The 13,187-nt window shown below is 38.3% G+C and overlaps 1 protein-coding gene across 5 annotated transcripts in view; it reads right to left on the reverse strand.

Moving 5' to 3' along the window:
- The window catches only part of csde1 (cold shock domain containing E1, RNA-binding), an 88,663-nt gene that overhangs the window by 59,167 nt on the left and 16,309 nt on the right, over positions 1-13,187 (reverse strand). For 3 of the 5 annotated variants that reach the window (XM_059653475.1, XM_048553157.1, XM_048553154.1), the window contains 3 exons: positions 9,380-9,517; positions 6,689-6,887; positions 5,060-5,169 (listed from right to left, as the gene is read on the reverse strand). In XM_059653475.1, coding sequence (XP_059509458.1) covers positions 5,060-5,169; positions 6,689-6,887; positions 9,380-9,517 — 447 coding nt within the window. The remainder of the gene's footprint in view (positions 1-5,059; positions 5,170-6,688; positions 6,888-9,379; positions 9,518-13,187) is intronic. The other 2 variants (XM_059653477.1, XM_059653476.1) reach the window with 1 other exon arrangement.

Consider the following 13,187-nt stretch of genomic DNA (forward strand, 5'->3'; position numbering starts at 1 on the left):
GGTTGAAAATGCCACTGGTCAAAAGGCCCTAGGTCTCTTTTCAGGTTTAGACCAGCAGAAAATGTTCCTTCAATTTCTAATGAATTGGTTGAAAAATTGTGATCTTCTGTTATAGTACTGGATTTTTGCCACTGGGTATTCTATCCATACAGCAGCAGTAATTCAGCACTGAAAACAGTAATCTCAGATCTACAATGGCCTGACAACCCGAATATATTGGCATGCCTGTTTCCAAACCACTACATTCAAACTTTTCAACCCCTGATTTCCAGTTGATTTGTTGGTTTAAAAAGTTATAAAAAATGGCCAGTGGTTGCTAAGAAACTAGTTGCTGACACCAATTAATAGTAAGAAATTTATCTTCTATTAAATAAAGGTAGCTTACTCACCATGAAGGTATAGTTTCCTTCCTTCAATCATGAAAATAAGTTATCCTCCACATACCATGGGAAAAATAAAGTGATACAATGGAATAATTACAGTTCTGTCCCTTCAAATGGTCTCCTACAGATCATATCAAGTTGCCTTCCTTGCACTCATATGCAGAATATCCCTTCCAATCCCTCATATAAATCAGTGTTACCCATTCCTAAATGCACTGGAGAGTAGACCAGACCTGAACTCCGTGAAACTAAGATCAAATGCTACACAGTTTAACTTCATGATAGAAGATTCCAACTACTGAATACGATTTAAATGGGCTCAAGTGGAGATATAGTGGTACTTCAATTTTATTTTGAAGCCTTTAGAATATACTTTATCTTCCATGATACATGCACATCAAAAAGTAACAGGTTCAATTAATTTACATTCTTTATCGACTAGCCAGTCAAACTAACATTCCCAAAGATGATCATACAGTATTTACAAAGTATGAAGATTGCATCATTGCGGTCCACGCTAATTTCCAAGGAGATTTTTTGGGGAAAAAAGGCAGAACATTATACAGCCACCAGGAACTTTAGATATCAATTAAAAAGGAACTGGAGTTAACAAGCACACCTGACCATCAAAACAAAAGACACTAAGAATGCAGTTGACTCACCCTGTTGGCTGATACTCAAGCCACAAGAATGACCGTATCTAAATCAGGGAAACTTTCTCATATCTAAAACAATAAAACAGATCTAGTACCCCACTAATAGCTACTCTACTCTACCCCCTCATAATTTTTAGTCAAGTAAATTCCCTATCCAACCCCACTAATAGAGTCCAGAATGCAGATTATAATTCTTGTGCATCACAATGCAAGTGTTCCACACTCTCTTACGAACACTGCAGACAAAGCCTTACAGACTGTACGTTATATCAATCCTTTGTCCTAATTGCACAAGGGAAATCTTGACATCAACTACAACCATGGGCCTCGTTAGTTAAATGGTATTGTTAACAGTCAGAAAAAAAGTGTCAAGGAATGGAGAGGACAAAACACTCCCCTTTGAGGAAACAGTTCGACAAGGCATGAAAAACAAAACAATTGGAATTAACCAGATTCCTGTTCTCTTTTGCTAATAACCAGGATTAGATGATGATCAGCTACAGGAATGTATCCCTCACTAGATCATCTTTTATTCCATTTAATATAATTGATCAGACTGCAAATAAAAAGCCTCTTCTGTGCAGATTCATCACTTGTACTTGGTTGGTTAGTTAGTTGAGTTACTAGCACTGATATGCCATCTGAAATATCCTGGATAAGCTTTTTTGAATTTACTGAAATCCAACCAGTGTAGCTACTTACCCTCAAAAGGCAGTAAACTTGCATCAAGGCTGAAAATACACAGCACCCAAAATCACAACTAGCAGACCAAAGTCTTTTTCTCTACAGTTGCTTCTGTGTCATCCTTATCTAGCTGATGTTTCTATGCAGGCAACTGTGTGAACAGCTCAAACATATCGGCATTTTTTTCCTACTAAATTCCAGTGGCCCACCATATGCTCAACAAGCCTTATGTCCAATTTGGTAACAGTGATAACATACCAACACAAGGACAACTGATACTTTTGGCTAAAGTACAACTATGATTTGATAAAAGGGCTATACTGTAAGAGAACCTGGAATTTTAATTTTAACTTGATACATTGAGGTTTGGACACAAGGCTGGGAGGCTTAAAATAGGTGCTTTCCTCAGTTTAAGCATCTATAAAAGAACACGACTTGTCATATTTTCCTGTCCACTTTAGTTTAGGAATATAAAGTGGCTCGTGGTGCAGAAGAGAACAGGGGGAGGAAGAAAAAGGCAGAGATCACAATAAAACCCCATGTACTTTAATCTCAAAATGAGAAGCCTCAAGCTTGTTTTGACTAGAGCAAAAAGTTTGTCAGTGAAATTTCCTCCCCCCCATAGGATTAGCTGCTCAAAACAGCACCATGGCTGTAACAAGCAACCTGCCATAATGTCCAGGTAGAGATCTTTTCATGATACTCCTGTTTCAGCCTTAAGCAGGGGTGCCCATGAATAACGCTGCCTCAGGTGAAAGTCATTTAGGGTTGCAGCCAACAGGAGGGATTTTAAAAAAAAAGGGAAAACAGGCAAAAGAATCTGTTTCACGTAGAAATTTTAAAAAGCTTGGTGCAGCTGAAGGACAATTCCACTGGAAAAACAGTCATGCACTCTACGTACTTTAAGCTCTGCATGCTTGTAGGAGGTCCAAATGTCAGGCCCATTCAGATCACAATCATGTGTTTACAGACTGTATATTTATACAGCCTCGTCAATAAAACTGACCTGTGCATAATATTCTAACATTGCTGGGCCACAAGTGAGAGCAATATGCCTAGCACAGAAGAGGCAAAATTGAGAGCTCCCAACATATGCTATGAAGCCCACCTGCAAATCCTTTAAAGGGATGCGTTTCTGTTTAAAACAATGTGAGTCATATCTGAAAGTTACTGCAGAATCCCTAGTGAACATGGTCCAAATGTTTAGTAAGCAAATTGTGTCCTGCCTCAAGACAACTGAGCCTTAAAAAAACCTCTTTCCAGAAATAAGCCCCTTTTTAAAAAAATATGGACCAGAAACAGTGGGCTTAATACCAGTTATGTTATGGAAGAATGAATGTTTTTGGGAACGTCAGTTGCATAACTCACTTCTCCTGAAAAGCCCCTTGTCCTCGATCACAGACCTTTTAAAAAAAAATCACCTAAAAACAAAGCTTGCTCCCAGAATTTTTGCACTTCAAGACACTTACCTGATGAAGATCTTCCGTATTGAAATGCAAACATCACTGCAGATTTAGATTCTAATACAATTTAAATCAAATTTGACCACTACACTTTGGAGGAGATTCTGTTCATTTGTTTTCATATATATTAGAGCTGTCTTCTCTAAATAGTATGGAATTTCTGAATTTAAACTACAAAGTATTTAAAAAGTTGAATGATCTAATACAAAGGCCAAGGTTTTTAAGTGCAGGACTTCTAGAGTCAAGAACATAGCAGCACCAGAGATATCCCCGCAAAAATATTAGACATGACAAACTGACAAGTTAAGAAATTCCACTGTGCAGGCCCAGGAAGGAATAAGTTAAAGCATGATAGTACTTTATAGAGCAAGGACCTTTTGAGTCTAAAGATCCAAAAGAACAGGCACGGGAAAAATAAAAGCCCCTGGTAATGAGGAGCTAAAGAATGGTCCAGAATAGCAAATGGTGCTTATTTCATCAAAGAAATGTTACTTAGCAGGAAGGTGCTAGCAGAGTTTTGACAGCAATATTCAAAACTATAACTAGAAATTTCAAGTCTACTTGGGACAAGCTAAATCTTTGGTAAGATTATGACTTCTGGTGTACTTTTGTTGATGATCAGACAATACAAGCCAAAAACAACTTGGGGAAACTGACTGGAACCAAAAAGGATAAACATGTGAATCCAGTAACAGTCATATGAAGGACTGAACAGTTTATAACTTCTCACTGAAGGTGACATATAATGGAAACTAATTGAGCAGAGAACAGATATAGAATGGATAAGCATAAAATCACTTACAGGGAACTAGACAGATGAAAAAATGGCAAGAAATTATCCTGGATCAATTGGTTGTCAATTCTGACTGTTTCATCTACTTAGCCTTGCTCCCGTTCTGTTTTTTTAAAAAACTCTTTCATACAATCACTGTTTAAATTTGAAGCTAAAGTTTGGTCAGTTACAAGCACCTTGAAAAAGCTGGTACTCAAACAATAAATTTAGCCAAAGAGAAAAACAGAAGAGTCAAGACAGGGAATATTCTCGTCCAGACAATTTCACAGGGATATGACAACTATCATACAGAAAATGAAGGGGAACAGTGCATGACAACAGAAAGAAGGGTGAAAACAATTATTGCTTATTTAGATTAATTGAGTTGGAATGCAGTTATTGACAACTCATGCAACAACATAAGGAGAAAGTGTTTAGGATTTCTTCTGATATAGCTTTGATATGACATCTTACACGTGAAGACTATTTTTACATCTAAGTTTGCACAAAAGAGCCATTGGAATGAGAGAGCTTGGAAACAGCAAACAAGTCATTCCTGTTTTAAATCATAGGGCCTCATTGGCTTTTGTACATGTGAAATTCGACAGCACAGAAATCTCAAAACATGATCAAGACACCAAAACCAGGCAATCATTCTCAGTACCACTATCAGGGAGATGCAGACAAAGCATTCTTTCAAAACAGCACAAACTCAAAAGCTCAACATTCCACATGATTTATGGGTTTGGGGGTGACCAATGGTATGTGGAGAACAAAGTTTAAAGCAGCAACCTTTACACCCACCCCTAGTTATGAAAGTGTTGATATTTGGGATTTGAAAAAGATCAGGCTTGCTGCATGCTTTCCTCTTCAAAACATTCAAAATTGGTTTGAAAACCTGGTACAAAGTGATATTTTGAAATAAGTAGAGACATTGTATGTAGATATTGCATTCATACTGAATTCATGATAATATTACAGAATGCAATTAAACATTTGATGGAGAAAACAATTACCAGGTCTTTTTTAAAAAAAATCTAGTTATGGACCAATGTTGAAAAAGACACTTCCCAGAATAGGCTAACAACGAGTGATCCTTACCTGTCCTGTAATTCTTTCTTCAGGCAAAGTTTCAGGCTTCACTTTTAGCAGTTTCACAGCAATTGGTTTTCCAGTCCGTCTGTCAGAAGATACTTCAAATTCCACATCATCTGCAGATCAATTCAAATTAATCAATCATTACCCAGTTTCTATGGGTCAAGGGTGAGCAAGTTTATACTGAACATTTCAATGGGTCAGGTTAATTTCTGCTGCTAATCCCAAATGCCCTCAAAAAAGGCATAAGCCACCTTCCTACCACAAGGCAGTCCATGTAGGCGATTAAACAATGTTAGGGAGCAGTCCATGTAGGCGATTAAACAATGTTAGGGAGCGTTAGGATTTAAACACAGTGATATAGTGAAGGAATTCTGATATCAGTTCCAAGCTCCATGCTGTTCTGACTTGAACTTGCAGGCAGGCATGCCCGCCCATGCATCTACTGCCCTGATCCTGTTACATGGTACAGGTTTGGAAAGTGAAGAAACTTTGGCAAGTTGCTCCCATGAAATGCCACACTGCTACCACTGAGTGGAGAAAGCATACAATGAATGCAGTGAGTGAAGTGTCAACAAAATGGGCTGCTTTGTCCTGGACAAGTGTGAGATTCTTGCTCGACAAGAGAGTTGCACTCATCTAGACAAATGGACAGTAACCCAAATCAATGCTGATCTGGACTGTCTAGATAAGTGGCATGTTTGGGGATTCTGGAGATAAGTTACATGCTACAGAATTCAGTCTAATCTGCTATTGTAGCTGTATATTTAGTTGGCTTGACCAACCCAGCTCCTGGTCAATGGTTTAACCCCAACATTTATTGCCCAGCACTAGCTACCTTGAGAAAGTGGTGGCCAGTTGCCTTCTTGAACATGTTTAGTCTTTGTGCTATAATTACAGATGGGCAAAAAACACTAGCACAAGACCTATTGGGCTGAATGGTCTCTTGCTCAGTGTCATACATTGTGAAATTATGCCACCATTAATAGATTCTGAAGAACCATTTGTTACTTTTGACCAATTCACAGCTTGGGAAATAAGCAAAGATCCAGACAAATATTTTATCCCTTCAACCTCCATATTCATGCAGGTATTTTGCTTTTATAAATAAAACCCAAAACAACAGCACATGACTTAGAAGCACAATAGAGGGAATGAAATGTTAGACATTTTCCTTGCAACAATTAAATGGAGATGCTTGGAATACTTGATTGTTGTATCTCAGTGCAAGAGTTATTAAACTTTTCATCTCTTCTAAACAAGAATTAAGAAACTGTAACATGGAGAAAGATAACTATTATGACAATTCCTACTGTAATAAATTATTGCTGCTATAGCTGTTTTATGCTTACATTTCAGTGTGTTATTTCATGTTTGTTGTGGAGGTAATTACATCGTCCAGATTCTAGAAATAGTAGGCATTCTTGCTTAAGTCAACTTAAACTAGTTTCCAAATTTGTTATTTTTGCAAGTTACATGCATCCTTGTCAACCAACTACAGAGCAACATCGCAAAGTATCAGTTTTATCTGAAATGTACTAAGTTGCGGCGGCGGGGGGGGGGGGGGGGGGGGGGGGGGGGGAGGAGAAAGAGAACTGGTACATTGATCACATGTGATCAGTGAATATTTCTCACCTCCCACTTTCAGATCTTGAAGATTCCCACTGTATTGAGAGCAATGGAAGAAGAGTCTTGCCTGACGTTCAGTGCACTGGATAAAACCATATGATGCTAGCAACTTCTCAATGATGCCTGTTTCACGCAAGGCTCCCGAGGTACCATTAGCAAAACCAGAATGGCCATTGTTATGCAAAAGGTTCGGATCAAAGCTCATCTGCATGAGGGAGAAAAGGTATATTTCCAAGTCAACATATGGATCTCAATTATCTTCTAAATAGCCACTAGAAATCCTAGGCACCCTGAAACTAGAGGACATTGAGAAAAGATCAGGACATTTTCCAAATGACAGTTCAAGCACTAAAGATTTAAACATGAACGTTTACCAGAACAGTGAACTGCTGAAAAACTAAAACCAGTGAATTCAAGGGTGACGTACATAAAAATACAAATCTTTAACAAGGTGAACTGTGTACACACCTTGTGCAGAGACAAAATGAAAGTTAAAATACAAGTACAGATATTGGATGTGCCAAGCTTGTCAGTTAAATTAGTCAGCTCAGTTTTTAAAACTTACTGTCGTTTAGACCAGAGTTTAATTGGCTGCCACTAACTAAAGCACGTGGGAAAGATTTAAGGAAAAAAGCTTTGATGAGATGCTTAAGTTTCAAATAGCATGATATATTGCAAGGCCACTTCAACAAACAAACCATGCAAATTTCTGACAACTGTGAAGTTGTTTTACATGGGGATCATTTCATGGATACCTCACAGCATACTTGATTTAGAAAATGAATATAGAACCCTAACAATTTTGAAAGCTTTAAGTATCAAAAAAAAAAGCAAAGTAATACTTTGCCTTCTCCAAAAGGAAGATGCCTCAAATCACTGAAAATCGATACTCAAAGCATTTATTGCCACTCGGCAGTGCAGCATTGAAATTTAAAAAAAAATAAGGGCTACAAAAAAAAAGCTGAAGATCAATTCACAAAAATCAATACTGGGGAAAGAGTCCAAGGATCAGCTAAAAGTTCAACATGCAGCTGTATTAATCAGTATTCATTTAGGAAAACAAAGCAGCTTTTAGTCAGGTATGTTAAAAAACATTGCTTGCTTTTTTTTAAAAAGACATGCACACAGAGATAGAGTGTGGCTTCCTAAACAAGATTAAAACCTCAGGATCACAAGCTGCAAGACAGCAGCTGCTGTAAAGCCTACACAAATTTCTGACAGCTGAGATCCATTTTGATTTTTTTGGTTGGCAGACATGGCGTATTGCACTGCTATAATGCCCAACAGCTGCTGCATTTAAGGCCTGCAAATCAGCAATTTGAGAAATTTTTTTAAATGCACTGGCCCTTTGAGGTATTTACAATGAGTCACATGGGGTGGGGAGTTATATGAAACAAACAGTCTAGATTGTTCCCAAAAACCCGTACCCTGTGCTATGGGCAGGAGAGCCCTGGCTGTGCCCCTCATTTTGCCTATTCTCAAAGAAACGAGAACATGATGCAAATAATTCCTACTTGAATATTTAAATCATATGCTTGTTTGGTCAATAGTATCCTTACAACTTCAGGAGATAAAACAAGTACTGCAATATTTACCTTAAGCTATCTTAAATGACTTGGAAACGTCAGGTTTTATTGGTAATTACAACTTATTGTACTAAAACAAGATGTGAACATATCCCTTTACATTTTCTTTTCCCAAATTGAATCCCAGTTGAGCATGTTGCAGTGCACTACACACAAAACACTGATATTCCAATGTTCTAAATCTGGTGACTGAAAGTGGTCTTTCACAAAAGTTCTCAAAGTTGCTCATTGTTCATTAGATTCCCATTTGCTGTTGGTTTGCAATCCATCACCTTCATAAAAGGGAATATATAGTCAGAGTACAAAAACAGACCCTTTTGTCCTGACTCAGTTTCCTAAGACCCACTGCATTTAATCTATATCCCTTTACCTTTCCTATTCATGTACTTGTCCAAATATCTTTTAAATGCTGTAAATATACTTGCATCTACCACTTCCTTTGATAGTTCACACCATGTACAAACCACCCTCTGCGTGAAGAAGTTGCCAAGTCCTTTTTAAAATCTCTTTCTCCTCCCACCTTAAGAGTATGCCTCCTAGTTTTCAACTCCCCTACCTTGGGGGAAAAGACCTTTGCTATTCACCTTGTCTATGCCAGTCATGATTTTATAAATTTCTAAGGTCACCCCTCAACCTCACTGGAGTGCAGAAGTCCTATCCCGCCGCTCCTTAAGACCATAAAAGCAAAGGAGCAGAAATTAGGCCATTCAACCCGAGTCTGCTCTGCTATACAAATCATGTAAGTCTATTCTGAACCCTCTTCAATTTAATATCACCATCTCTCAAATGCTTACCAGGAAATACAACTATACGCCATATAATAATTCGAGATCAGGCTTTCAGCTCAGACACTCTGAAAGCAGTGGATTCAATGTATGGTGTTACAATCAAGTTACATTTAATTCCACTGTATAGAAAAGGTTCTCATTACATACCACAAACAAATCAGTGATCTTCTAACACCAACATTTTCACATGCATGATTTGAAGTCTAACGTATCTTGAAATATGAAAGTGCGTTTACTCCCTAATCAAACCAAATTGCAATACAATTGTTACTACATGCTGTTAGTATGACTGCAAGATCACCAGTCAATGCTTCCTCACTTACTGATCTCTGATAAAGAGGGATTCTCTTCTGTTTTTTAGCACTGATTGAAGCAGAGCGTGTAGTTGAAAGAGGACGAGAGCGTGCACTAGGAGTTGGAGAAGCAAGATGCTCTGAAGACATTGCGTAGAGGCTCTCCATCTGGTGCATGAAAGTACAGCATTATAGATCAGATCCATAAAAAGGTTGGTTAACAACTACACTAATTCATGAGCTCCAATCTCTCCAAAGCAGGAAAACGGAAACAAGTTTCAACATGAAGCAAACACAAACCATTGCAAAAATCTCTCCATATAAATCATAAGAGGATGCAAGTGCTGAAACTAGCAAGTGATACAAGTGTTTCAAACTGGTACCCACACTGAGCCAACAAGCTAGTCTGAAGAAGCTGGTTTAGAGACCAGGAAGATTCCAGTTTCGTTCCTCAACCTGCTTAATCTCATAGGTTGGCACGTGGAAATTTTCAATGGCCTAGACACTAATGATTCGGGGGGAAAAAAGAAGTCAAAATTTGTAATGCTTTTGCCTATCAGCATTACATTCAGAGGCTTAGATGATGCTTACTTGAGCAAACACAAGGGATCTTGTGGGAGAGGTGGCCGTTAGGAGGGAAAGAAAAATAGAGATTTAAAAACAGCTCTCATTTCAAATGCCTTGGAAGTTCATCTGTTTTGTATACTTGAACACAAGCTTAAGCAGTCACAACTACTGAATGGTATTCCATACATGGAATTCAGTTGATGCCTTGTTTCTTTCTATTTTTAAAAGGAAAATTCATTCATGGGCTGAGGGAGTCACTGGCCAGGCAGCATTTATTACCTATCCCCAATTGCCTGGACAGCAGTTAAGAGTCAACCACATTGCTGTAGGTCTGGAATCACATGTAGGCCAGACCAGTTAAGGATGGTCGTTTCCTTCTGTAAAGAGGGCAGTGGTGAACTAAATAGGTTTTTCCAACAATTAACAATGGGTTCATGGTCATTACAACTGTTAATTCCAGATATTTATTGGTTTCAAGTTCGAATCCTGCCACAGCAGATGGTAGAATCAGTCCACAGCATGTTATCTAGGTCTCTCGATTAACAGTCCGGCTATAACAACACTAGGCCATCACCTCCCGCTTAAAATGTTAAAGTGGCTTGCTCCATGTACCATAGCTTCAAAACAACTCTAGCTGCATCCTCAAATTGCTAATACCCAGCTTATGGATGGAACATTTTCATGAGGTGGGAGGGGTGCCCAGGGTTTGGGTACAGCAGCTTTCAGGGGAGTTTACTGCCAAACTGTTGATGGGATGTGTTCAATACATCTGCCAGGACAGCTGAGTAGGAAGGGATAATATGAAGATCTCCAAGAAAAAGACTATCCAATCCAAAAAGTAGTGTATTTTGATCAGTATCTTGGAATTTGTAAGTTTCTGTAATCTCCAAACAGTATAAAGTTAGAGAAAATGGACCAGAATTGCACAATTGATTTAAACTGTTACAGCTTATTTGGAATAAATCCTCAGCTGAGAGTTGAAAAGTCAAATGTGCTTATTAAAACACATCAGGGAGGCCTACCGTTCGAACAGTATGTCTCACTGCTCCCCTGCACCCCCTTGCAAATCAGCAGCTGCACAAGAGAAATGCTTTCAAACAGTGAAAACTTTTGACATGTTAAACAGGTCACCATCATTAAACACCTTTGATATGAACATGGAAGTGAGAAGAGCTGGTTTAGTTGAGCCTGCTTGTCATACACAGGTCAAAAAACAAAATCGAATAGCACATTTATACATACATAACTTTATATATTGCTCATGCACTGCTACCAACTAGAACCTGAATGTTTACGATCAGGTAATCACCAACATAACAATACACAGTGTTACTAACCGACTACACTAAGCCACTAACATTTTCCTACTTGACAGTTGTACTCAAAAGCAGCAATTGAAAAAGTAAAAAAGGTGGCGCAGTTGGACAAGTGACCATTGTCTTTGACATTCAATTGAGATGTAGGTGCAGATCCAAACTAAGTGGTTTTTCTGATGGCTGTAAAAATTTTAAGCTCAAGATCAGAATCACAAAATCTCAGCGTAGAAACTGAGTGCACACTGACCTTCCAAAGAACCCACCAAGAATCCACCTTCTCTCTGCATTTCCCATGGCTAAGCCACCTGGGCTGCCCATCCCTAGACAATATGGGACAGTGTCACATGGTGGTTCCACCTACCCTGCACATCTTTTAATATGAAACTGGACCCAGGTCCCTGGCACTGTGAGGCAGCAGTGTTAAAAAATGAGCCACCAAGCCAACTCTTCATCCCTAGTGTAAAAAAGTACCAATCTGCACTAAATTCTGATAAATGTGATTCAAGTTCTGGGAGCTGAGCACGTGGTTCAACAATTTCAGACAACAGCAACTGCTATTAATTTATTCAGGCAATAGGTGTTGAAATTTGTTATCCATTAATCACTCCTATTTACAGTGATTCCCTTTTATCACAGCCTCCACTTGTTTTTGCTTTTAATTAAATTTTTTCCTCTGCTGTTTATTGCTATGATAGCCCTGCCCCATCCCCACTTTGGGCCATTCTACCTCACTTAGCTGCTTTTTCAAAAGCCGATTACAAGTCTTGGCAAAAAGAGTGATTAGGCATCATTATAATGCCAACGATTCAAGGTTCATCTATCAGACAGAGAAGAAATGGATTTCAGCTCTAAACCTGTATCTTTTCCCAGCTCTGGCAAAAAGTATCAGGTCACTGAAGCCTGTCTTTCTCTCATCAAGCACAGATTTGCTTTAAGCTGCTAAGTTAAAAAGGATTTTTAAATAAGAACTTAATCTATTAAAATTGAGGTATGTATGCAACTGGCAAAGATGTTGATGCACAAGACATTAAAGGGAATTTCAGTTGCTGGTTGCTGGGTTTAATTCATTAATGAAGTGGCATACTGACATGAGCAGTCATTAACAGCCACAGAAGATCAGAATGCACAGTTCATGCATGTATTACATGCCAAACTGTTTTCAGCATTGCAAAAATGTAACAGATTTAAGTTCAAACCCTGTTTAAACTTGATGCTGGACAAGAGCTATTGACAAATTTCAACATTTGATTAATACTATATCTCCAGTATGACAAAGTCCTACTGAACAAGTTACAATAGGTTACGCAATGCAATAATTGTGTACCACCTATAATCTCCACTTAAATTCTATATTTTAGAGTGGGTACCACTTGTGACACAAAAGCAAATAACAATGAAATATCCGTATTTCCAAGTTACTACTTGTAACCCGAATGCTCTGAATATTCTGGCCCAAAAAAAAATCTGCTTACTCACAAACTTGACACTATTCTGCAATATATGCAGCCACTGCAAAATAAAAGTATCAACTATGAGACTGACTAAAAATCGGATGTTTCGTCAACTCTTCAATTGACTCCACACAAAAACGGAGGAAGGGTCACTGGACCAGAAACATTAACTTTTTCCCCTCCGATGCTGCCAGACCTGCTGAGTTTATTCAGCAAATGTTTTGGTTCTTGATTTACAGCATCTGCAGTTCTTTTGGTTTTTGTTTGAATTAAAACCAAAATGGGTTCAGGTCGCAACAAATATTGCAGGTTGTTACTTCAGCTGAAGGACTGTTCTCAAATGTTTTTGCTTCCTGTCAGTCATGAGACCATTTTAACCATCTTTGTGCCATCAAACCATGAAAAAAGTAATCCAGAACAAAAAAAGTGCTGAAAACAAGGTGCCAGAACATACAAATTACAATAAAATGCACAGAATTTCTACTTGCACTCTAACCTGTTTAA

This window comes from Stegostoma tigrinum, chromosome 21 (genome assembly GCF_030684315.1).
Source record: "Stegostoma tigrinum isolate sSteTig4 chromosome 21, sSteTig4.hap1, whole genome shotgun sequence".
NCBI lineage: Eukaryota > Metazoa > Chordata > Chondrichthyes > Orectolobiformes > Stegostomatidae > Stegostoma > Stegostoma tigrinum.